At 41.8% G+C, this 26942-nt stretch overlaps 1 protein-coding gene across 1 annotated transcript in view; it reads right to left on the bottom strand.

The window, feature by feature from the left end:
- Positions 1-2267: 2267 nt before the first annotated feature.
- Positions 2268-26942, bottom strand: part of basp1 (brain abundant, membrane attached signal protein 1) — an 81844-nt gene continuing 57169 nt past the window's right edge. Inside the window, exon 2 of the mRNA XM_014139107.2 lies at positions 2268-4000. Coding sequence (XP_013994582.1) covers positions 3306-3992 — 687 coding nt within the window. The 5' untranslated portion in view covers positions 3993-4000 and the 3' untranslated portion in view covers positions 2268-3305. The remainder of the gene's footprint in view (positions 4001-26942) is intronic.

Genomic DNA, 26942 nt, shown 5'->3' on the forward strand with positions numbered 1-26942 from the left:
TCTTAAATTTTATTACTGCTGCACCATTAATACAAGTACATATCATTTGAATGCTTACATTTTTATTTTACTTTGTTTGAATTAGAGGTGGTGTGAAGATAGCGGTAAGACATGGAATGAAATATCAACTGTAATTGCCATGAATGCAAACTTCAAAAAAGCTATTTTCCACTTCACCGAAAGACAGGACTACACAGGTTTACCCAACCACGGACATGCAATTACTTTGTCAAGAGAGGAAGAGACAATCCCCCAAGTGACACACAACATTCTCGCAATGTTTCTGCTACGTTTCTACATTGTTGGGCAAAAATAAATGTTGTGTGTCAACTCGGAGAAACTGACCAAAAAGGTACTGTACTCAATGAATGAATGAATGAATGAATGAATGAAGTGAATAAATCTACATATAAAGCACCAGTCAAAAGTTTGGGAACACCTACTTATTCAAGGGTCTCTTTATTTGTACTATTTTCTACATTGTAGAACTATAGTTACGATATCACAACTATGAAATAACACATATGGAATCATGTAGTAAGCAAAAAAGTGTTAAACAAATCAAAATATATTATATATTTGAGATTCTCAAAGTAGTCACCCTTTGCCTTGATGACAGCTTTGCACACTCTTGGCATTCTCTCAACCAGCTTCATGAGGTAGTCACCTGGAATGCATTTCAATTAACAGGTGTGCCTTGTTAAAAGTTAATTTGTGGCATTTCTTTCCTTCTTAATGTGTTTGAGCCAATCAGTTGTGTTGTGACAGTGGTATACAGAAGATAGCCCTATTTGGTAAAAGACCGAGTCCATATTATGGCAAGAATAGCTCAAATAAGCAAAGAGAAACGACAGTCCATCATTACTTTAAGACATGAAGATCAATCAATCTGGAAAATGTAATAACTTTGAAAGTTTTTTCAAGTGCAATTGCAAAAACCATCAAGCGCTATGATGAAACTGGCTCTCATGAGGACCGCCACAGGAAAGGAAGACCCATAGTTACGTCTGCTGCAGAGGATAAGTTCATTAGAGTGACCAGTCTCAGAAATTGCAGCCCAAATGCTTCAGAGTTCAAGTAACAGACATCTCAACATCAACTGTTCAGATGAGACTGTGTGAATCAGGCCTTCATGGTTGAATTGCTGCAAAGAAACCACTACTAAAGGACACCAATAAGAAGAAACTTGCTTGGGCCAAGAAACACGAGCAATGGACATTAGACCGGTGGAAATCTGTCCTTTGGTCTGATGAATCCAAATGTGAGATTTTTGGTTCCAACCGCCGTGTCTTTGTGAGACGCAGAGTAGGTGAACTGATGAGCTCCGCATGTGTGGTTCCCACTGTGAAGCATGGAGGTGGTGTTGGGGTGCTTTGCTGGTGACACCGTCAGTGATTTATTTAGAATTCAAGGCACACTTAACCAGCATGGCTACCACAGCATTCGTTTGCGCTTAGTGGGACTATAATTTGCTTTTCAACAAGACAATGACACAACACACCTCCAGGCTGTGTAACAGCTATTTGACCATGAAGGAGAGTGATGGAGTGCTGCATCAGATGACTTGGCCTCCACAATCACCCGACCTCAACCCAATTGAGATGGTTTGGGATGAGTTGGACTACAGAGTGAAGGAAAAGCAGCCAACAATGTGGGAACTCCTTTAAGACTGTTGGAAAAGCATTCCAAGTGAAGCTGGTTGAGAGAATGCCAAGAGTGTGCAAAGCTGTCATGAAGGCAGGGTGGCTATTTGAAGAATCTCAAATATAAAATACATTTAGGTTTGTTTAACACTTTCTTTGGTTACTACATGATTCTATATGTGTTATTTCATAGTTTTGATGTCTTCCTTATTATTCTACAATGTAGAAAATAGTAAAAATAAAGAAAAACCCTTGAATGAGTAGGTGTCCAAACCTTTGACTGGTACTGTATACGTACATATATGTAACATATATGAGCAGAAAGATGAAAAATGCATGGTGGGTGGAGATGACAAGATTAGAGACTCCCTTCCTTGTGCGGGTTTCTTCCATCTTACTACTCGAACATGTCACATGGTAGCCATGGTTACAGGGACCATGGCAGCTTGAGTAGGCTGTAGATGCCTCATGCAGTATCATTCATTTAGAACCCCCCATCCCCAGACAACACTACTACTGTTGTCAGCTGGGCACAATCCCTTTTTAGAGTGTAAATGTATTGCACCTTTGTGATATAGGCTGAGAGCCATTGAGTTACATTGATTAAAACACAGTAGATATGTCTTATTTTTAAATTGAAATAAGATAGTGGTGGGGGGGGGGTAAGGAAGAGAGAGACTATGCTGCAGTCAGAGTGGCCCAAAGGAAATGAGAATTCCCGATGTCTGCGAATTCAGAGCTGGAACGTCTGAGAACAATCTACAAAGCTTTTCAGGATTTCTAGGAACATTTAAAGAAATGCTTCAAAAACTGTCCTGATCATCTACAACTAATGTTTTTCTTAGAAAAACTAAGAAGGTATAAGAATATTGTTAAAAAAAATAATATTCTTAGGACATTTTCATATGCCTAAGAATGCATCGACATATTGTACCTCTAGGAAAGTCTCAGAATTTCCAAAGTATCTCCTCTCAACTCTGACAGCGTCTGAACGAGGTGGCATGAACCTGTGGCAAAACAGGCGGCAAGAAACTGAGTGACCATATACAGCACGAACAACCCAAAAATACCAAATAAGCTGCCGACTATGGGGACAGCAAAGGGAACTCACTTGGCGCCAAAACAGACGTGCCAGGTACGGTAGCAGAGAACACGGTACTCTGGAGATGAGCGAGTTTGGGGAATGGGGGAGGAGGTGAGTTGAGGATGGGACAGAGTGCATGTCCATCTGGTAAATAGATTCAAACCCCTTTTTTCCACTTAGTTTTCAGACATCGGCAGCACACTGTTTAGGGGAAATATGTACGTGTATGGTCCCAGACTACAGAGGTCTCTGAGAGGACTATGAGGGAGATGAAGGCGGAGAATGCTGAATCCCAGAAATGGATGGAGGAAGGATGCTGTGGAATGGAGGGGCATATGGCTGACATACTTTTATTAAAGTTCAAATACTACAGCAGAAAAAATAGAATAACCATAACAATAATAATCATCGGCAGCAGCAGCATCATCCTTCTCAAGGTTGTTGTCACAATCCTCCTCCTCCAACAAATCATTATTATTATTATAATATTAATATGGGTGGGCTATTTTATTACATTTTTTCTCTATTTTACTTCATTTTTGATGTTTAATGTAATTTATTTTCAAAAGAGGTGTCCATTAATCTTGAACTTCTACGGTTTGATCCTTGCTTGGAACTGGGGCCTCTGTGGCATTGGCCTCCTTGACCAGTGCAGCGGGCTCAGTGGCAGCCAGTGGTGCTGCTGTTGAACTAGCGGCCGGGGCCTCCTTGGCCGGGGCTGCCGCTGCTGCTTCTGTGGGCTTGGCCTGGGGGGCAGCGGCAACAGGGGCCGCCTCGGCTTTAGCCGCTGGTGCTGCGGGGGCCTCAGTCTTTTTAGCATCGGCCTCGTCTTTGCTTTCAGCCTGGGCTGCGGGTGGTGCAGGCGCCTGGGCCTTGACCTCTGGAGCTTGGGCGGCTTCCTTAGTGGAGGGGGGTGGCTCTTTCGCAGGGGCGGCTGATTTCTCCTTGGCTTTGGGGGCAGGGTCGGTGACTTCCGCAGCCTTAGGCACCTCTGCTTTGGTCTCTGCTGCAGGTTTTTCCGGCTCCTTGGCGGGAGGGGAGGCGCCCTTTTCTTCCTCCTTGGTCGTTGTGGTATCGGCTGCGGGCACATCCTTTGTGTCGTTAGCTACCTCGGTGGTCTCTGCGGGAGCAGGGGCCTCGTCCTTTTTGTCGTTCTGAGGTTCGCTCTCCTCGGCTGTTGCGCCCTCTGGTTTGGCATCCTTGTCCTTGGCCTTCTCATCGTTTACATTGTATCCCTTCTTCTTTTTGCTGAGCTTGCCTCCCATTTTAGTCTCTGAAAGATCAAAAAGAGAGGAATTAATTTAGACTTTGGAAAAGCTTGTGGTGATATACTGATGCACTGCACTCTGGTACTCAACATTGATGTACCAAGTAGGATGTATGTACATGTATTTCGGCAATTACAATACAAGTCATGAAAAATGTACTGCTTTCAACTGTTAATTTATGAACCAACAGAGGAACGGATTTCTAAAAATCTGCTGCAGCAATGCTTAAGATTTTTCACAATGCTACTGCCAGCAAACACAAAGATTGTTTAGTGTTGACTGTTGATCTAGGATCAGGTCCCCCCAGTCCCTGTAATGTTATTTATTGAGATCTGAAAGGCAAAACTGATCTTAAAATCAGCACTCTTACTCTGAGACCCTTGATATACGGCCCCTGATCCGCATCTGGCTACTTCTACCTATCAGTATGCAGACAGATTTTTTCAGCAAGATTCACCTTACACATCTAGCCTTCACTCACTTCATATGTGCTAGTTACTTCCCTCTCAAAACATCACTGTCCCTTCATTGAGTATGCAAAAAGAACTCCCGTCGCTCAGACGCCAAGAGCGAGTGGAAATTAAAATATATCTTACTCCTACATGCACTCCTATCAAATAGCCCCTTAAAGTCCCTCTGAAGATTATTGCAGCTAACTAATGGAATTCTCAGCAACAGATGATGCAAAGCCTCATGCACACATTCAACCCTTCATTCATATTGGTGAAACACTGATTCAGATGACAAATATTAATAAACATCTGCCAAGGTGTCAAGTTGATGACCAACCTTCTGTAGTACCAATGGACTTGAAACTCCTGTCATAAAACTGCAATTATACTGTAATAAGCGTGATATAATAGTTATCATGAGCAGCTTATGTCTATATTTTCTAATATTGTACAATATTGCATGTGGCTTCCATGGCAACATCATCAGCTAAAAACCTTGCTAGACTTAGTGATCAGTGGCATTGTCATGACTGTTTGAAGTCAGTTGTCAAGTCTTGACTAGGAACGCTTATGACGTGTTACATCATGCTAAGTGTCAAAAAAATGTTTTTATGGTGGATGGTCCAAATAAAGAGTTATTAATACCTTTCCATTGAACAATGAGTTGGATTTGGGATCAGTGACAGGGATAAGAGGGCACTTCAGGCATCTCCTCCTCCAACAATTGAGTTATATAAGAAGTCAGACATAGTGTCTGACTAGTGTCTGACTTGGCTTCTGCTGAACACATAGCTGCAGGCTCTTGGCTCTCTCCATCTATTATAATGCAATTGAACCTGAGTGACCATCTGCCTCCGCTATGGGGAAGAGGATTTTCAATACCTAAAATGTATCCAAATAGTGTACATCCATATGTACATCCAATAGACCTTACAGGTGCCGAGTACTATATAACAGAATATTTTTTAGATATTACATATTATATAGCAGAGTATTACATATATTCTCCACATGATCACATTTCATGTAGCGAGATACTAAGACACTTTATGATGAAGTCAAAATGATTAAAAAGCCAGGAGATTGATGAGAATCAATCGATATATCAACCAATATATGTATCGTCCCAGTAGGGCAATTCATTGTGCAGCCTAGAGGTTTCAAACACTTTACAAACTCTTGACTTAATAACGTATTTCATAGTGTACTGGTGGAAAATTCAGTTGAATGTGCACTGTGCTTTATATCAAAACTGAAGATGTTGAGAGGTGTAGACAGATGTTTAAGATATTTGTGGCCCAGTCGCTAAAGGCCCATCAATTGTGATGTAACCTCATGTTAATCCATACTCCTATCCCTAATATTTCACTGTCATGTGAATTGCTCTGAATGTCTACAGACTCCATATCGTTCCTATCACGGGTTATTACAGATGACAATAGGGACTCTTTTCTACCCTGTACCATTTGACTGGCAGCCTGCGTGGCCACAAGCCCTAACAAACATCCTCACACACAATGAATTCTCTTCACAAAGACACAGTGTCTCTCTCTGCAGTACATGTGGTTTAGTGTATGCAGGGGCTGGAACCGGACCAAGGGAACCGCTCCAATTCAGACACAAATGAGTCCATTTAACCTGCAAACAGCAGCCACTACATACGGATCCAAGAGAGATCGGACTTGTTCAGGTATGTAGTCACTGTTCACGACTGTTCCTCTTTGACAGAATTTTGTCGTGGAGCCATATAAAATGCAAGCTTCGTCTTTAACTACAGGGCTCAGCTAATTCTATTTCCATTGAAATTAAACCAATATTTCATGATTATTTTTTCTTGAAAGCATAGTACTTTGTACAATCTACACACAATACCCCATAATGACAAAGCAAAGCAACTTCTTCCATTTAAGAATGATGGCGGCCAATGTGTTCTTGGGGACCTTCAATGCTGCAGAATTTCTGGTACCGTTCCCCAGATCTGTGCTCTGACATGCACTGTCAACTGTGGGAACTCAGAGACAGGTGTCTGCCTTTCCAAATCATGTCCAATCAAGTTGTAGAAACATCAAGGATAATCAATGGAAAAAGGATGCACCTGAGCTCAATATCTAGGCTCATAGCAGAGGGTTTGAATACTTATGTAAAAAGTATCTGTTTTATTTGAATACATTTGCAAACATATCTAAAAACCTGTTTTCGCTTTGTCATTATGGGGTATTGTGTGTAGATTGCTGAGGATTTTTTATTTGAGAAAAAAAGCTGTAACATAACAAAATGTGGAACAAGTCAAGGGGTCTGAATACTTCGATGTCACGGCTGTCTGAAGAATGGGACCAAAGCGCAGCGTGTGTATCGTTCCACATTTTATTTAAACTGTGAAACTATGCCCGACATACAAATACACTCAAACAAAACAACAAACTGTGACGAAGAGGTGCAACATACACTTACTCAAATACAATCTCCCACAAACCCAGGTGGGAAAACAACTACTTAAGTATGATCTCCAATTAGAGACGATGACCACCTGCCACCTGCCTCAAATTGGAGATCATCCCCCCAAAAAACAACATAGAAATACAGAAACAAGAACATGACAAAGTAGAAAATCTAAACTAGACACAACCCTGTCACGCCCTGACCTACTCTACCATAGAAAATAAAAGCTTCTATGGTCAGGACGTGACATCCGAAGGCACTGTATATATACAGTACCAGTCAAAAGTTTGGAAGATAGCCCTATTTGGTAAAAAACCAATTCCATATTATGGCAAGAACAGCTCAACTTAGCAAAGCAAAACGACAGTCCATCATTACTTTAAGACATGAAGGTCAGTCAATACGGAAAATGTCAATTACTTTGAAAGTTTCTTCAAATGCAGTCTTAAAAACCATCAAGCACTATGAGGAAACTGATTCTCATGAGGACCGCCACAGGAAAGGAAGACCCAGAGTTACCAGCCTCAGAAAATGCAGCCCAAATAAAATGCTTCAGAGTTCAAGTAACAAACACATCTCAACATCAACTGTTCAGATGAGACTGCGTGAATCAGGCCTTCATGGTCGAATTGCTACAAAAAAAAAACACTACTAAAGGACACCAATAAGAGACTTGCTTGGTCTGATGAGTCCAAATTTGAGATTTTTGGTTCCAACCGCCCTGTTTTTGTGAAACACAAAGTAGTTGAACGGACGATCTCCGCATGTGTGGTTCCCACCATGAAGCATGGAGGAGGTGTGATCGTGTGGGGATGCTTTTCTGGTGACACTGTCAGTTATTTATTTCGAATTCAAGGCACATTTAAGCAGCATGGCTACCACAACATTCTGCAGCGATATCCCATCTGGTTTGTGCTTAGTGGGACTATCATTTGTTTTTCAACAGGACAATGACCCAACACACCTCCAGGGTGTGTAGAGCTATTTGACCAAGAAGGAGAGTGATGGATTGCTGCATCAGATGACCTGGCCTCCATAATAACCCCACCTCAACACAATTGAGATGGTTTGGGACGAGTTAGACCGCAGGGTGAAGGAAAAGCAGCCAACAAGTGCTCAGCATATGCAGGAACGCTTTCAAGACTAATGGAAAAGCATTCCAGGTGAAGCTGGTTGAGAGAATGCCAAGGATGTGCAAAGCTGTCAAGGCAAAGAATGTAAAATATCAAATATAAAATATATTTTGATTTGTTTAACTCTTTTTTGGTTACTACATGATTCCATATGTGTTATTTCATAGTTTTGATGTCTTCACTAGTATTCTACAATGTAGAAAATAGAAAAATAAAGAAAAACCCATGAATGAGTAGGTGTGGCCATATCTTTTTTACTTAAAATTAGTAATTGATTGTTGGAAATTCTTACACACCACAAACACTTACACAAAAAAACACACACACACACCAAAACTCTAAATGAATGACCACTTACTGAAAGGGCAAGTCTTTTGTCTCTGGAATCACTGCAAGAGCAAATAGCAGTTAACGTCAATCACTGTTTCAACTTCCAAGTCGTGAGTACTTGAGTCACCACATATAATCTCAAAATGACCACTGAGGTCACACAGCATCTGTTATCTACTAATTGATGTCGTCCTCACTTCCCTCATCTGGAGGACCAATGTATGACAAGCATGGTGGTTGAAAGGGTAGAGAGCAAATCTTTTCAGGCTTGTGTCAAGTCTTATACTCAAGGCGCCATTTTAACAGCACAAATTAGCAGCACTAACGTCATATGACTCCATACTAACCCCCTTCAGTGAAGTAGTGGAATTGTATTTTAAAACATCTTATTTTGCGATGTCCATGGGTGTCAATGATTTATGAATGTTTAGGATGTAGCTAGTTGTGCACTTAACTGTTGTATTCCAATCGCGTATTGAAAATAAATGCAGTGTTGAGTACTTTGAAGTGAGTTGATGTGTTTCGACATAGTGTCCTTTTTCATATGGTCACAGGGATCTTGAAAAAAATGGCATACTTTATAGCAAGGACTAAAATGTTGACAATAAAGAAAAATCCTAATTGTTTTTAACATATTTATGTTTTATTATATCCTTCTCAATGTCTAAACCTGAAAAGTAATTTATACATGACAGGGAACTTCTTACAGGTATTAATGTCTTGTTACGGGCTTACTCGTGCCTTATAACACAAACTGTTGTTGGCATGTAACCATGCCTTCTACTGTGCCTTTCACTGTCTTTATCTGTGACAATACTGGTAACTTTTTAACACTTATAAATGCCTTGTTAATGGATTATTAAGGGTTTATTAATGCTTATAAGGCCTTATAAACCCTTGTTAGCATGGAACTTTATAGTGCCTCTGTGTCTGTGCCTATTGTATTTCCCACAGCACTGTAACATGGCTGGCTCATGGTTATAATAGTAGCGTAGCCAGACAGGAAGGGAGGGCATCTTAGGATGGCAGCCTTGACCTTTAGTGTGTCATCCTAGACCACCGGTGAAAGGAGCCGTCGCCCCAGCCTGCCACGGCCACCGGATTACTGAGACCTCTGGGCCTCCTGGAGAGAAGTCCATCTGCCCCGTACCAGAGAGAGGGAAAGAAAGAAAGGAGGAAAGAAAGAAAGAAAGAAAGAAAGAAAGAAAGAAAGAAAGAAAGAAAGAAAGAAAGAAAGAAAGAAAGAAAGAAAGAAAGAAAGAAAGAAAGAAAGAAAGAAAGAAAGAAAGAAAGAAAGAAAGAAAGAAAGAAAGAAAGAAAGAAAGAAAGAAAGAAAGAAAGAAAGAAAGAAAGAAGGAAGAAGGAAGGAAGGAAGGAAGGAAGGAAGGAAGGAAGGAAGGAAGGAAGGAAGGGAAAGGAAGGAGGAAAGAAGGAAGGAAGTAAAGAAGGAAAGGAGGAAGGAAGTAAAGAAGGAAAGGAGGAAGGAAGTAAAGAAGGAAAGAAGAAAGAAAGAAAGAAAGAAAGAAAGAAAGAAAGAAAGAAAGAAAGAAAGAAAGAAAGAAAGAAAGAAAGAAAGAAAGAAAGAAAGAAAGAAGGGGGGAAGAGGAGAGAGGGACAGAGAAGCAATAAGGGAGATGGCAAGAAAAAGAGAGGCGGTGGAGAGCGAGGGATAGAGAAGCAACTAAGGAGACAGCACGGAAGAGAGAGAGAAGGAAGAGGGGAGGAAGAAACCAAGCAGTTAAAAGAGAGACAGGTAAATGAGATGAGGGCAGAAACAGTGTGAAAGATGGACATTGTAAAAGGAGACGACTAGAGTTAGAGGCGGCAAGAGAGAAAGAGAGGAGAGAGAGGTTGATATGATTGCAAGGGAGAAAAGGACAGGAGAGAAAAGATTGTCCTAATAAAGGAACCACACTATCCAAACTTAATGCGGAATTACCATCTCTTGAGTCTTCTGCATATCAAATGTTAATTTAGACTGACAACGTCAGAGCAGATGTTTTATCACAAACATCTAGGAGAAGAGAGCCATTGGTGGTGGATACTGGATCATCAATCATGCTGTTGCTAACTTGGCTCTAAAAGCAACTCCGTGTTTGCATCCCAAATGGCACCTTGTTCCTTACAAAGTGCACAACTTTTTGCCAGAGCCCTGGTCAAAACTAGTGTACTATAGAGGGAATAGAGTGCCATTTGGGATGCAACCAGTAAACCAAGAGGGAAGGGGTTAGGGATGTGGCTAGTCCCAGCAACTGCTGAGCGCAGGAAAGAATCATCTGCAATTTCCCTGGTTGTCTTTCCTCAAGAGAAAACACTGTAGTATACTAAAGTGTAAATACTATAGTATTCACTGTTGTTTTTGTGGACTTTACTGTAGTATTCAGCGTCGTGTTTGTGGACCAAATTCTGCCCCCCCAAAAAAACTCTTCCTCCTCAGTGAATACTTTAGTGTATACTGTATTATTATACTGTAGTATTTACAGTTGACTATGGTATCGATACTGTAGTAAAAAAAATATATTTACTATAGTGTTTTTGTTTTATTATCTGACAAACATGGACTCTTACTCCTTCAGGAAACCTACTGGAGTAATACTAATAGAGCAAATGTTCCATTACCTGTAGGTAAGTAGGACTGGGGTCTGAATGGATAGTTCAGCGCTTCTGCTCTTTTCTATGTACTGTCTGGAACACATTAAAGTCTACACTTGGCATGTAGGTTTCTCACTTATGGGTGGCACAAATTGTGATAAAGGGAAGGGGAATGGGAAGTATATATGCAAATGTAATACTGTAGGATTTGCTATAGTTAAAGTGTAGTGTTTTTGTGGACAATAGTGTTTGTGGGACATTACTGTAGATTTTTTTCTTCAGATAATATGGTAGTGTTTACTGTAGTATTCTACAGTATAGCACAAGATTCTATATGTCACGACTTCCGCCGAAGTCGGCTCCTCTCCTTGTTCGGGCGGCGTTCAGCGGTCGACATCACTGGCTTTCTAGCCATCGCCGCTCCATTTTTCATGTATCCATTTGTTTTATCTTGTTCCCTGCACACCTGGTTTTCATTTCCCAATCAATCTACATGTATTTATTCCTCTGTTCCCCATCATGTCTTTGTGAAAGATTGTTTGTGTTACGTGTCTATTGTAGACGCGCCAGACTGGTTTGTTTTTTCCGTGTTATTTTCACAAAGATGTTTATTGTTAAACATCAGTCTTGTGACTGTTTTGCGCGTTTTGCACTTTTGCCTCAATAAAGTGTGCGCCTGTTCACAAATCTCTGCTCTCCTGCACCTGACTTTGCTACCAGTACGCACACACCTGACACTATAGTAGGTACTACACATGATCGAGGGACACTACAGTGTGTAGTATAGTATTCTACAGTTTACTATAGAATTCTATAGTAATTCTATAGTAAGTACTGTAGTATTCTATAGTAAAATGTAGTATTTTTTCATGTGGGTTGACCCAGCTAGCTGTGTGCGTTAGGGTTGGACGGTGTCCAGATTTTCATATTGTTTCTGGTCCATACCGGGGTATACGAAAGTGCATTACAAGGAGCGCTATTTTAAAAAATTATAGGCAACAGGGATTTTGATCCAGGAGAGGTTTGAATGTCTCAAGTCTGGGTACCAGTTTTTTTTAGCTAACATTCCACTCTTTGCCACTCCATGTCAGTGCCAAAGAGATTGGTCTTTCGGCAATCTCAACGTTCAATATACAGCTGGATTAACGGCAGAGTTGCTCATTGGTTGTTTGAAATACAGAACCGTAAAAAGGTATTCATTCCCCGTGATTTATTCTACATTTAGTGGTGTTACAGCCTGAACTAAAAATGTATTAAATACGTTTTTTTTTTAAAACATGTTTTGTGTAAATATCTAATTTACATAAGTATACACACCCCAGAGTCAATACATTAGAATCACCTTTGGTGGTGATTACAGCTGTGGTTCTATCAATTTACATTTGATCGGAAAATGTGGCCGGAGGCTCCGTATGAAGGGTGTGATGCTATTGACGAACCTCCGAAGACATGCAGAGGCCAAATTGAGCTCTGTAACACATCGCCGTGCACCTCCCAAATTTTGTAACAATGCGGAGGGCTCCGTATTTACATGATTGGTTGACTGTAGGTGGGGGCTGGAAGTCCGTTATAAACTAACTCATTTCTGTGACAACTTCCTTCACAAAAGCTCTGCCCAACAGCTGTGCTGCTTCGCAAAGCGCAAGAATTATGAATGCCCTGACTTCTGCAGATGCCGCATCACCGTAAATGCTGCACAGCCAATGCAGACGTCGTATTGACCATACAGAGCCTTATGTCTAACAGCTTTGTACAATATTTGCCCATTATTTTCAAAATTCTTCAAGCTCTGGTAAATTGTGACCCGATTCAGGAAACTAGTATATTCAAATAAAATTGTTAAATTACGAGCCTAGCTGGTTTAGCCACAGATAAAGTGAACAACCTTCCCGCTAGCCATGATTGGCTGAGATAATGAGTGGGCTGGACATGCCGAGAGACGAGTTTGGATTGGTCTACCATATAGCACGCGTCTGTCTATTGGAGCTGGTCAGTATGTCTAGGTAATTGTGTCAAACGTGACTTCTTTATAAAAATGTATCGCGCAGTAAAACTGCATAAACCTAATGTTAAAGTGTAATGTTAGCTAGCTAATGTTAGCTGGCTGGCTCGCTAGCAAACATTAAGTGTATGTTCTCCACTTTCTGGAGGACCGAGTTTTGAAATCAACGAGATGGAGATGGCTATCTACTCCGATTTCAGACCACGGGTAAGATAGTCTAGCTAGCTACATTTTCAGATATTACAAGTTTCTAATTTTGACAGAAAGTGGTTTCATTTCAAGTGTACTGTTAGCTAGCTAACATTAGCTGGCTGGGTCGCTAGCTAACGTTATGTGTATGATCTCATTCTTCGTATCTCAGACTAGTTATAGCCATAGAACCTGGTTGGTTAGCTAACTGCAGATTCATGCAGGGTAGTAACGTCATGATTTGTGATTATGGTCCATTATTTAGCTAGCTAGCTACATGTCTACAAAGTATTTTCATTTCAAGTTAGGGTACTGTTAGCTAGCTAGCTAACGTTAGCTGACTGGCTCGCTAACTAACGTTACCTCAATGCGTAGAGATTCATTGTTTACCTAGCTAGCTACATTTCTTAACAGACTCTCGTCTTAGTGTGTTAGAGCGCAGAATAACTGATTCATTATTAATAGCTCAACACCTGTTGAATATCTCCGGTGTCAGTAAACGTCGGCAACAATGCGTAATTCAGTTGTTGCCAGCAGCACTGTTAGTCACCAACGCTCTGGATAACATGAAAAAAGCCTAACCAGCTCTGCTAGGGCGAGTAAAATGGTCAGAATGTGGTCTCTCATTATGTGTCTGGAAGTAGCTAGCCAATGTTAGCCAGTTAGCTTGGGTGATTGACTGTAGTTGTGAGGTCAGAGCTTTCGGAACAACCCTACTTATTGGCCAGAGCGTCCAGTGTGTGTTCTGAACGCAAAACCACAGATAGGGCGAGGAATGTCAGTGAGCGGTTCTCCGTCTCTTAGATGTCTTGAAGTAGCTGGCAAGTTAGTACAGAACGCACAGATCAACCCTTAAAGAGATGGGTGGGGCTAAGGCTTAAGGTGTGAACAATGCTGCATGGATGTAGACAAAGAAGGGCTCTCCAATAGTAGCCCAATGGTAGTACCAAAACATTTAAAGACGGTTTCCTAAAAAGTGAGTTTACAAGTTGATCAACTTTCAAATCATAATTGCTTTCCCGTTGTTTCCTCAAATGCAGTGTATGATGCAGTCTACCATTTTGTAGTTCTGTCTCTACTTTTAGCCAATGTAAAAAACAGAAATTCAAATGATGCTACATAAAACCAAATCCAGGTGTTGAGTCACAATTGGTTGTTGATCATTGCTAGACAACCATTTTCAAGTCTGCCCATAGATTTTCAAGCAGATTTAAGTCAAAACTGTAACTAGGCCACCCAGGAACATTTACTGACTTCTTGCGTAGATTTGGCCTTCTGTTGTAGGTTTTGTCCTACTGAAAGGTGAATTAATCTCCCAGTGTCTGGTGGACAGCTGACTGAACCAGGTTCTTTTTTTGTTGCCTGTGCTTAACTCCATTCCGTTTCTTTTTTATCCTTGAAAAACACCCCAGTCCATAACAATTACAAGCATACCCATAACCAATGTTCCCTCTAAGGTGCGCACGTGACTGCCGTGCAGCTCTTCCGGGACTGCTACGCAGAAATATCAGGCCACAGAAAGAAGCACAAGACTGAACTTCACAAAATGTTCTAGAGCTGTGGTCACCAACTGGTTGATCGCGATCAACTGGTCGACTTCCTAGGCGTTCCTTGTTGTTCGCCAAACAACAACAACAACAAAAAACCACTCATCCGATGGAATTGAGGAGTATACCACAGTCACCAGCTTCATTGGTAAGTGCATCGATGATGTCATCCCCACAGTGACCGTACGTACATACCCCAACCAGAAGCCATAGATTACAGGCAACGTCTGCACTGAGCTAAAGGGAAGAGCTGCCGCTTTCAAGGAGTGGGACTCTAATAAGTAATTCCGCTACGCACTCCAACGAACGATCAAACCCTGCAAAGCATCAATACAGGACTAAAACTGAATCCTACTACACCCGCTCTGACGCTCGTCAGATGTATCAGGGCTTGCAAACTATTACGGACTACAAAGGGAAACCCAGCCGCGAGCTTCCCAGGGACATGAGCCTAGCAGACCAGTTAACCTGTTGGGGCTAGGGGGCAGTATTTTCACGTACGGATAAAAAACGTACCCGATTTAACCTCTCTGGGCTAGGCGGGACGAATTCGTTCCACCTATGTAACAGCCAGTTGGATCCTGTGGCGCGATTTTCAAAACCTTTGAAATGCTATTACTTCAATTTTTCAAACATATGACTATTTTACAGCTATTTAAAGACAAGACTCTCGTTAATCTAACCACACTGTCCGATTTCAAAAAGGCTTTACAACGAAAGCAAAACATTAGATTATGTCAGCAGAGTACCAAGCCAGAAATAATCAGACACCCATTTTTCAAGCTAGCATATAATGTCACAAAAACCCAGAAGACAGCACTAACCTTTGATGATCTTCATCAGATGACAACCCTAGGACATTATGTTATACAATACATGCATGTTCTGTTCAATCAAGTTCATATTTATATCAAAAACCAGCTTTTTACATTAGCATGTGACGTTCAGAACTAGCATACCCCCGCAAACTTCCGGGGAATTCGCTAACAATTTACTAAATTACTCACGATAAACGTTCACAAAAAGCATAACAATTATTTTAAGAATTATAGATACAGAACTCCTCTATGCACTCGATATGTCCGATTTTAAAATAGCTTTTTGGTGAAAGCACATTTTGCAATATTCTAAGTACATAGCCCAGGCATCACGGGCTAGCCATTTAGACACCGACCAAGTTTAGCACTCACCAACATCAGATTTACTATTATAAAAGTTTGATTACCTTTTGTTGTCTTCGTCAGAATGCACTCCCAGGACTGCTACTTCAATAACAAATGTTGGTTTGGTCCAAAATAATCCATCGTTATATCCGAATAGCGGCGTTTTGTTCGTGCGTCCCAGACACTATCTGAAATGGTAAATCAGGGTCGTGCGCATGGCGCAATTCGTGACAAAAAAATTGTAAATATTCCATTACCGTACTTCGAAGCATGTCAACCGCTGTTTAAAATCAATTTTTATGCCATTTTTCTCGTAAAAAAGCGATAATATTCCGACCGGGAATGTCCATTTAGCTAAACAGAGGAAAGAAAACACAGCTTTCGGTCGAAGCGGGCACGAGCCTGAGTCTCACAGTACTGTAACCAGCCACTACCCAAAACGCGCTACTTTTTTTCAGCCAGAGCCTGCAAAGCCACGATTCTGCGTTTTGCCGCCTTCTGAGACCCTATGGCAGCCGTAGGAAGTGTCACGGGACAGCTAAGATCCTCACTCTTCAATAAACAGAGACAAGAAGAACGACACCTTGTCAGACAGGCCACTTCCTGCATGAAACCTTGTCAGGTTTTTGCCTGCCAAATGAGTTCTGTTATACTCAGACACCATTCAAACAGTTTTAGAAACTTTAGGGTGTTTTCTATCCATATGTAATAAGTATATGCATATTCTAGTTACTGGGTAGGAGTGGTAACCAGATTAAATCGGGTACGTCTTTTATCCGGCGGTGTAAATACTGCCCCCTAGCCCTAACAGGTTAAACTGGTTACTACTCTTGCCCAGAAACGAGAATATGCATATAATTAATAGATTTGGACAGAAAACACTCTAAAGTTTCTAAAACTGTTTGAATGGTGTCTGTGCGTATAACAGAAATTATATGGCAGGCCAAAACCTGAGAAGATTCCATGCAGGAAGTGCCCTGTCTGACAATTTGTTGTCCTTCTGTTGCATCTCTATCGACATTACAGCATTTGTGCTGTTACGTGACACTTTCTAAGGCTTCCATTGGCTCTCTAAAGCGTTCAGAAAGCGGAATGACGTGTCTCCTGTTTCTGGGCAAAGTACAGCAGCAGAGTTTGTAAGTGGCCTGCCTGGGGACAGTGAGACAGATGCACGTTCACGAGACTTTTTTTCTACATTTTTTTCTTTCAGTCTTTGAATGAATACAACGTTGTCCGATTGGAATATTATCGCTATTTTACGAGAAAAATAGCATAAACATTTATTTTAAGAAGCATTTGACATGCTTCTAAGTACGGTAATGGAATATTTTGCATTTTTTTGTCACAAAATACCCTTCGGATAGTGACCTGAACGCATGAACAAAACGGAGGTATTTGGATATAACTATGGATTATTTGGAACAAAAACAACATTTGTTGTTGAAGTAGAAGTCCTGGGAGTGCATTCTGACGAAGAACAGCAAAGGTAATCCAATTTTTCTTATAGTAAATCTGAGTTTGGTGAGGGCCAAACTTGGTGGGTGTCAAATTAGCTAGCCTGTGATGGCCGAGCTATGTACTCAGAATATTGCAAAATGGGCTTTCGCCGAAAAGCTATTTTATAATCTGACATAGCGTTTGCATAAAGGAGTTCTGTATCTATAATTCTAAAAATAATTGTTATGTATTTTGTCAACGTTTATCATGAGTAATTTAGTAAATTCACCGGAAGTTTTCGGTGGGTATGCTAGTTCTGAACATCACATGCTAATGTAAAAAGCGGGTTTTTGATATAAATATTAACTTGATTGAACAAAACATGCATGTATTGTATAACATAATGTCCTAGGAGTGTCATCTGATGAAGATCAAAGGTTAGTGCTGCATTTAGCTGTGGTTTTGGTTTTTGTGACATATCTGCTTGCTTTGAAAATGGCTGTGTGATTATTTTTGGCAGGGTACTCTCCTGACAATCTAATGTTTTGCTTTCGCTGTAAAGCCTTTTTGAAATCGGACAACGTGGTTGGATTAACTTGAGTCTTATCTTTCAAATGGTGTAAAATAGTCATATGTTTGAGAAATTGAAGTTATAGCATTTTTGAGATATTTGTATTTCGCGCCACGCGATTCCACTGGCTGTTGACTAGGGTGGGACGCTAACATCCCACTGGCCCAGAGGTTAAATGACTTCTATGCTCACGTCGAGGCAAGCAACACTGAAGCATGCATGAGAGCACCAGCTGTTCCAGACGACTGTGTGATCACGCTCTCAGTAGCCAATGTTTTATTTATTTAATTTAACCTTTATTTAACTATGCAAGTCAGTTAAGACCAAATTCTTATTTACAATGTTGGGCTAACCCGGCCAAACCCTAACCCAGGCGACGCTGGGCCAATTGTGCGCCGCCCTATGGGACTCCCAATCACAGTCAGTTGTGATACAGCCTGGAATCGAACCAGGGTCTGTAGTGATGCCGCTGGCACTGAGATGCAGTGCCTTAGACCGCTGCACCACTCGGGAGCTTTAAAGTAAGACCTTTAAACAGGTCAACATTCACAAGGCCGCAGACGGATTACCAGGATGGGTACTCAGAGCATGCGCTGACCAACTGGCAAGTGTCTTCACTGACATTTTCAACCTTTCCATGACCGAGTCTGTAATACCAACATGTTTCAAGCAGGCCACCACAGTCCCTGTGCCCAAGAACAAAGGTAACCTGCCTAAATGACTACCAATCTGTAGCACTCACATCCGTAGCCATGATGTGCTTTGAAAGGCTGGTCATGGCTCACAACACCATCATCCCAGAAACCCTAGACCCACTCCAATTCGCATACCGCCCCAACAGATCCACAGATGACGCAATTTCTATTGCACTCCATACTGCCCTGTCCCACCTGGACAAGAGTGACACCTACGTGAGAATGCTGTTCATTGACTACAGCTCCGCCTTCAACACCATAGTGCCTTCAAAGCTCATTACTAAGCTAAGGACCCTGGGACTAAACACCTCCCTCTGCAACTGGATCCTGTACTGCCTGACGGGCCACCCCCAGGTGGTAAGGGTAGACAACAACACATCTGCCACACTGATGCTCAACACAGGGGCCCCTCAGGGGTGCATGCATAGTCCCCTCCTGTACTCCCTGTTCATACATGACTGCATGGCCAAGCTCAACTCCAACACCATCATTAAGTTTGCCGACGACCATCATTAAGTTTGCCAACGACACACTGGTGGAAGGCCTTATCACCGACAACGATGAGACAGCCTATAGGAAGGATGTCAAAGACCTGGCAGTGTAGTGTCACGACAACAACCTCACCCTCAACATGATCAAGACAAAGCAGATTGTAGACTATAGGAAAATGCAGAGCACGCCCCCAAATATTTTCTTAACTCTTATTTTTCTTGAAACTGCATTGTTGGTTTCGGGCTTGTAAGTAAGCATTTCACGAAAAGGTCTACATCTGTATTTGGCGCATGTGACAAATACAATTTGATTTTAACCGTTTAGCTAGCTAGCTAATGTTAGCAAGCTAAATACATGGCTCTGTGTCTGGCTGGCACTGGCAGGAGTATGGGGTAACAGTTACAGCATGGGGAGAGTGAATTAAATTCTTAAACCTCTTGCTCGCTAGCTGGCAACATTATCGAAGCCAGCAGCGCAATCACATATTGGCTACCTAGCAACATGACAACTTCACATTTCTGGAGGCAGTGGTGGAAAAGCAATCAAGTACCACAGTATGAGTCATAATACCCATAAAACCTAGCGCTCAAACAGGGAAATGGTTCCAATCGCTTTTATATCATGTTTCTAAAATCCCACAGGGGATTTTAGAAACTCTTAACATAAGGGTTGTGTTTCGTGTAGGCTTACACTGGTGTTATGTTTCGATAACCGTGTAAATCTCTTTCGGACAAGGTGACTTATCAATATGTTCACCTGTATTTACCCCCCTCAAAATGAAACGCTAATTAGCTGCTAATGTGGCTATCATAAAGAACTACAAATGCCATGATGACCTGGATGAGACTGCCGAATTGAGGCAAAGGTAAGAATCTCTGGATTAACAATCTAATGTTAGCTAAATGTAGTAATGAATAAATTGGATACATTTATTTAAATGTACCTGTTACAAAAGCTGCCAGCTAGAGATGACATGCAAGAGCTTTGTAGGGATTTATAGTCTTGCATAATGTCTACTTTGATGTTAATTAGCATTTTAGAATCTGAGAGTAGATGGAACCGAATATATTGATGAAAGTCACCTTGTCCGAGAGAGATTTACATGGTTATCAAAAAGGCACGCCTGGGTAAGCTTACACGAAACACAGCCCTTATTTGAAGTGTTTCTAAAATCCCCTATGGTCTTAAAACCGCATTCCAGCAGGGTCTATTCCACAAGTTACCACCGGCTAAATCTATGATGTTAAAATGCCTGTGTACTCTATTCCATCAGACTGCACAATCCACTCTCTCATCAGCCCATCCAGGCACTTTATGAACTTGTTCTCCACTATAAAAAGCATCTAGACATTATCTCACATTTCTTTTAGACTAACGTTTAGTTTTCAACAACGGAAATTTGTATAAACCTTGCTGTCTGCCTCTCAGACATTTACAACTTTGTTTCAATATTCAAATTCAATCTCCAGCTGTCCCATAGTAATGAACGTGTCAAGAGTCGGGACGAGAGACAGGAAGGCAGCGTTTCTCAGCCAGTCGAAATCATGAATCAGCTAGCATCAATTTTATGGATATATACAAAGAAATGTCAATAGAAAAAAGGTTAAACGAAATGAAGTGCAGCAAGTTTGCAGTCTTTCCAGCTTCAGTTTGAAGTGATTGTGTTAGCTGTGTTGCTGGCTAGCCCCTTTAACCTGTTAGGGCTAGGGGGCAGTATTTGCACGGCTGGATAAAAAAATGTACCCGATTTAATCTGGTTACTAATCCTACCCAGTAACTAGAATATGCATATACTTATTATATATGGATAGAAAACACCCTAAAGTTTATAAAACTGTTTGAATGGTGTCTGTGAGTATAACAGAACTCATTTGGCAGGCAAAACCCTGAGACATTTTCTGACAGGAAGTGGATACCTGATGTGTTGTATTACCTTTAAACCTATGCCATTGAAAAACACAGGGGCTGAGGAATATTTTGGCACTTCCTATTGCTTCCACTAGATGTCACCAGCCTTTACAAAGTGTTTTGAGTCTTCTGGAGGGAGATCTGACCGAACAAGAGCCATGGAACGATGATGGCCCATTAGACACCTGGCGCGCGAGTTCATGTTGGGTACCCTCGTTCCAATACGTTATAAAAGAGAATGCATTCGTCCACCTTGAATATTATTCATGTTCTGGTTAAAAAAGGCCCTAATGATTTATGCTATACAACGTTTGACATGTTTGAACGAACGTAAATATATTTTTTCCCCTCGTTCATGAAGTGAAGTCCGGCGGGCTTAGATCATGTGCTAACAAGACGGAGATTTTTGGACATAAATGATGAGCTTTTTTGAACAAAACTACATTCGTTATGGACCTGTGATACCTGGAAGTGACATCTGATGAAGAGAATCAAAGGTAATGGATTATTTACATAGTATTTTCGATTTTAGATCTCCCCAACATGACGTCTAGTCTGTATCGCAACGCGTATTTTTCTGGGCGCAGTGCTCAGATTATTGCAAAGTGTGATTTCCCAGTAAGGTTATTTTTAAATCTGGCAAGTTGATTGCGTTCAAGAGATGTAAATCTATAATTCTTTAAATGACAATATAATATTTTACCAATGTTTTCTAATTTTAATTATTTAATTTGTGACGCTGACTTGACTGCCGGTTATTGGAGGGAAACGATTTCCTCAACATCAATGCCATAGTAAAACGCTGTTTTTGGATATAAATATGAACTTGATAGAACTAAAAATGCATGCATTGTCTAACATAATGTCCTAGGAGTGTCATCTGATGGAGATTGTAAAAGGTTAGTGCATCATTTTAGCTGGTTTTATGGTTTTGGTGACCCTGTCTTTGAATTGACAAAACATTACACACAACTCTTGTAAATGTACTGTCCTAACATACTCTAAATTTATGCTTTCGCCGTAAAACCTTTTTGAAATCGTAAAACGTGGTTAGATTAAGGAGATGTTTATCTTTCAAAGGGTGTAAAATAGTTGTATGTTTGAAAAATTTGAATTTTGACATTTATTTGGATTCAAATTTGCCGCTCTTGAAATGCACCTGCTGTTGATGGAGTGCACCACGGGTGGGACGCTTGCGTCCCACCTAGCCCATAGAGGTTAAACAACAGTGTTCTTACGAGTGAGCACATTTTCTATGCCAGGCGAAATCGCATCTCATTACCTCATTGTTAGGGATGTATCCAAATAAATGTCACTAGAATACAACTTGAACAAAGGCAAACGCGACTATTTTGCTGTTATTCTGGCTTCACTTTTTGACGTGACTGTAAGTTAGCCGTAGTTGGCTAGCTAGCAAGAAAGGGATAAGACCGTTTCCAGCCAGTATGGCAATGGAACATTTAGAACGAACAACTGGGTCGCGTCCATAGATAATGAACAAAAAGACAACTGGGTCACGTCTCTAGCAACCGAACCAATAGAACGAACAACCAGCCAGCTTGGGTAGCAACCCTTGATGTGTCAACCTTCTTGTGGAAGGATGAAATAGTATGAATAAATTCAACAAAATAATGTTTTTAATTAACCTGTTAGGGCTAGGGGGCAGTATTGACACGGCTGGATAAAAAACGTACCCGATTGAATCTGGTTACTACTCCTGCCCAGTAACTAGAATATGCATATAATTATTGGCTTTGGATAGAAAACACTCCAAAGTTTCTAAAACTGTTTGAATGGTGTCTGTGAGTATAACAGAACTCAAATGGCAGGTCAAAACCTGAGAAGATTCTGTACAGGAAGTACCCTGTCTGACCATTTCTTGGCCTTCTTTGCCAACTCTATCCATTACAAAGGATCTCTGCTGTTACGTGACACTTCCTACGGCTGCCATAGGCTCTCAGAAGGCGGCAAAAAGCTGAATCGTGGCTTTGCAGGCTCTGGCTGAAAAAAGTAGCGCGTTTGGGTAGTGGCTGATTACAGTACTGTGAGACTCAGGCTCGTGCCCGCGTCGACCGAAAGCTTTGTTTTCTTTCCTCTGTTTACCTAAACGGAGATTCCCGGTCGGAATATTATCGCTTTTTTTACGAGAAAAATGGCATAAAAATGGATTTTAAACAGCGGTTGACATGCTTCGAAGTACGGTAATGGAATATTTAGAATTTTTTTGTCACGAATTGCGCCATGCTCGTAACCCTGATTTACCATTTCGGATAGTGTCTGGAACGCACGAACAAAACGCCGCTATTTGGATATAACGATGGATTATTTTGGACCAAACCAACATTTGTTATTGAAGTAGCAGTCCTGGGAGTGCATTCTGACGAAGACAACAAAGGTAATCAAACTTTTGTAATAGTAAATCTGACTTTGGCCAGGGCTAAACTTGGTCGGTGTCTAAATGGCTAGCCGTGATGGCTGGGCTATCTACTGAGAATATTGCAAAATGTGCTTTCACCGAAAAGCTATTTTAAAATCGGACACCTCGATTGCACAAAGGAGTTCTGTATCTATAATTCTTAAAATAATTGTTATGTTTTTTGTGAACGTTTATCGTGAGTAATTTAGTAAATTGTTAGTAAATTCCCCGGAAGTTTGTTGCTAGTTCTGAACATCACATGCTAATGTAAAAAGCTGGTTTTTGATATAAATATGAACTTGATTGAACAAAACATGCATGTATTGTATAACATAATGTCCTAGGGTTGTCATCTGATGAAGATCATCAAAGGTTAGTGCTGCATTTAGCTGTGGTTTGGGTTTATGTGACATTATATTCTAGCTTGAAAAATGGGTGTCTGATTATTTCTGGCTGGGTACTCTGCTGACATAATCTAATGTTTTGCTTTCGTTGTAAAGCCTTTTTGAAATCGGACAGTGTGGTTAGATTAACGAGAGTCTTGTCTTTAAAATGCTGTAAAATAGTCATATGTTTGAGAAATTGTAGTAATAGCATTTCTAAGGTATTTGAAAATCGCGCCACGGGATTCAACTGGCTGTTGCGTAGGTGGGACGAATTCGTCCCGCCTAGCCCAGAGAGGTTAAACATTTTATATGTTGGTAACCCGTATAAAAAGTGACAATGCCCTCAAAGTCTTCTCGGGAATTATCACTTAACTGACACCTTCCCAACCCGGGTTGACTTCAAAGTGCCAATGGAAACAGGGCTTTATTGCACACAGAGTGAGTCCATGCAACCTATGTGACTTGTTAGCAAATTTTATTATTTAGGCTTGCCATAACAAAGGGGTTGAATAATTATTCACCCAAGAAATGTCAGGTTTTCATATTTAATTTGTAAGAATTTTGAAAAACATCATTCCACTTTGCATTATAGACTATTGAATGTAGGCCAGTGACCAAAAAAATCTAAATGTAATACATTTTTAATTCAGGATGTAACAACAAAATGTGGAAAACAGTCAAGGGGTGTGAATACTTTCTGAAGGCACTGTAACATTCATATTTTTCATGACAATAGGTGAAGCTTCAAAAATAATTAGAATGAATACAAAGTAAAAAACAAACATTTAGCTGTTAGCTAGGCAGATCAAAGCAAATAGGTTTTGTGATTGGAATTGCAGTATGTATTTAGTTTGAGAATTTGAACATGAGCTAGCAACTTTTGACAGACTGGTTTCATTTGGACAAACAAAAAAGGGTTGCTTAGCAGCCAGAAACCAACTTACATTTACATTTAAGTCATTTAGCAGACGCTCTTATCCAGAGCGACTTACAAATTGGTGCATTCACCTTATGATATCCAGTGGAACAACCACTTTACAATAGTGCATCTAAATATTTTAAGGGGGGGGGTGTTAGAAGGATTACTTTATCCTATCCTAGGTATTCCTTAAAGAGGTGGGGTTTCAGGTGTCTCCGGAAGGTGGTGATTGACTCCGCTGTCCTGGCGTCGTGAGGGAGCTTGTTCCACCATTGGGGTGTCAGAGCAGCGAACAGTTTTGACTGGGCTGAGCGGGAACTGTGCTTCCTCAGAGGTAGGGGGGCCAGTAGGCCAGAGGTGGATGAACGCAGTGCCCTTGTTTGGGTATAGGGCCTGATCAGAGCCTGAAGGTATGGAGGTGCCGTTCCCTTCACAGCTCCGTAGGCAATCACCATGGTCTTGTAGCGGATGCGAGCTTCAACTGGAAGCCAGTGACTTGTTCTGTGAAGAGAAAAAAGTGATAGAGTTCCAAATATTTGAATAATGTTGTGATTGGAGGATAGCTGTGAGGGTTATCAAATCAGGATCAACTCCACTGTTCCCCTCGAGCTCATGATAGAATGTTCATATTTGAAGATTGCCAGTCTGTCTATGGCAAGGAGTGGCAAGGAGTAAAATGTTAGCGAAAGAATGGTTAGATTGCGCTCTGATCCAGATGCGGTGACATCATCGAATGAACGCCTCGGCTGAAGACACCCCCACTTTGGCCTCTTGTTCTGGAAATGGGTGGGGGGGGACCCAAACTGACACTTGAATGGCGACAGTTCAGTGTACGAGTTCGGCAGTGTGTTGTGAGCATACTCTGCCCAGACGAGGTACTTGCTCCAGTTGCTGGCCTGGGTGGAGACGAAACAGCGGATAAACTTCTCCAACTCCTGGTTGGCCCGCTCAGTTCGCCCATTCGACTATGGGTGGAATCCCGAGGAGAGACTCACCGACACCCCCAACAGGGAGCAGAAGGCTTTCCAATACTGTGCGACAAACTGGGGCCCATGATCCAAGACAATGTCCTGGGGAAGTACGTATAGTCGAAAGACATGGGTAATCATGAGATCAGCTGTCTCCTTCGCCGAGGGCAACTTGGGTAAAGCGATGAAATGGGGTGCCTTGGAGAACCGATTGATGACCAGTGGTAAGCCCTTGGGATGGTAACCCTGTGATAAAGTCTACGGACAGGTGGGACCAGGGGCGGCTGGGGATGGGCAAAGGTTGGAGCAACGCAGCCGGTCGCTGTCGTGAGGACTTGCTTTGGGCACAGGTGGAACAAGCCGCAACGAAGGATCTAACATCAATCATGTTGGGCCACCAGAATTTCCTCCTCAGGAACTCCAGTGTCTGATTAACCCCTGGATGCCCAGTTAATATAGAGGAGTGTCCCCATTGTAGTACTCGGGAACGGGCTGATCACGGAACGGGAACGGGCTGATCGCGGAACGTAAAGTCTGGAAGTGTGTCCCCCGCCGGGGTCAGGTTATCGGGTCTGGGCTTGTCGGACCGTGGTCTCAATACTCCATACCACAGGGGCCACAATGCAGGAGCTGGGGATGATGGGCTTGGAGTCCCTCTCCTCGTTAGAGACATCGTGTTGATAGGACAGGGCATCTGCTTTCTGATTCTTAGATCCTGGGCGATAAGCTAGTGTGAAATCGAACCTGTTAAAAAAAACAGAGCCCACCTAGCCTGGTGAGCATTCAACCTCTTGGCTTCTTGAATGGAGACCAAGTTCTTCTGGTCCGTCCAGATCACAAAAGGATGAGGTACCCCCTCCAACCAGTGTCTCCACCCCTCAAGGGCCCACTTAACTGCCAAGAGCTCCCAATTGCCTACACGGTAGTTGCGTTCCGCAGGCGAGAACTGCTTGGAGAGGAAGGCGCATTGGTGCAGTTTCTTGTCCTCCTCCTCCCGCTGTGAAAGGACTGCACCGTTCTGGTGTCCACCTCTACCACAAAGGGACGAGTAGGATCAGGATGAAAAAGGATGGGTTTTGAGGTGAAATGTCCCTTGAGCGCCATGAATGCCCTGTCAGCCTCGGAGGGCCAGCAAAAACAGGTCTGGGACCTGCGGGTTAGGACCGTGAGGCTCTGCCATGGCACCAGAGTTGCGTATAAAATGCCTGTAAAAATTGGTAAACTGGACCTGTGAGTGAGGTGAGCGGGGCCAGTCGGTGACCACCTTTACGGGATCCATTTGGATGCCTGCGGTAGAGATAATGTGAC

The sequence above is a fragment of the Salmo salar genome, chromosome ssa14 (assembly GCF_905237065.1).
Source record: "Salmo salar chromosome ssa14, Ssal_v3.1, whole genome shotgun sequence".
NCBI lineage: Eukaryota > Metazoa > Chordata > Actinopteri > Salmoniformes > Salmonidae > Salmo > Salmo salar.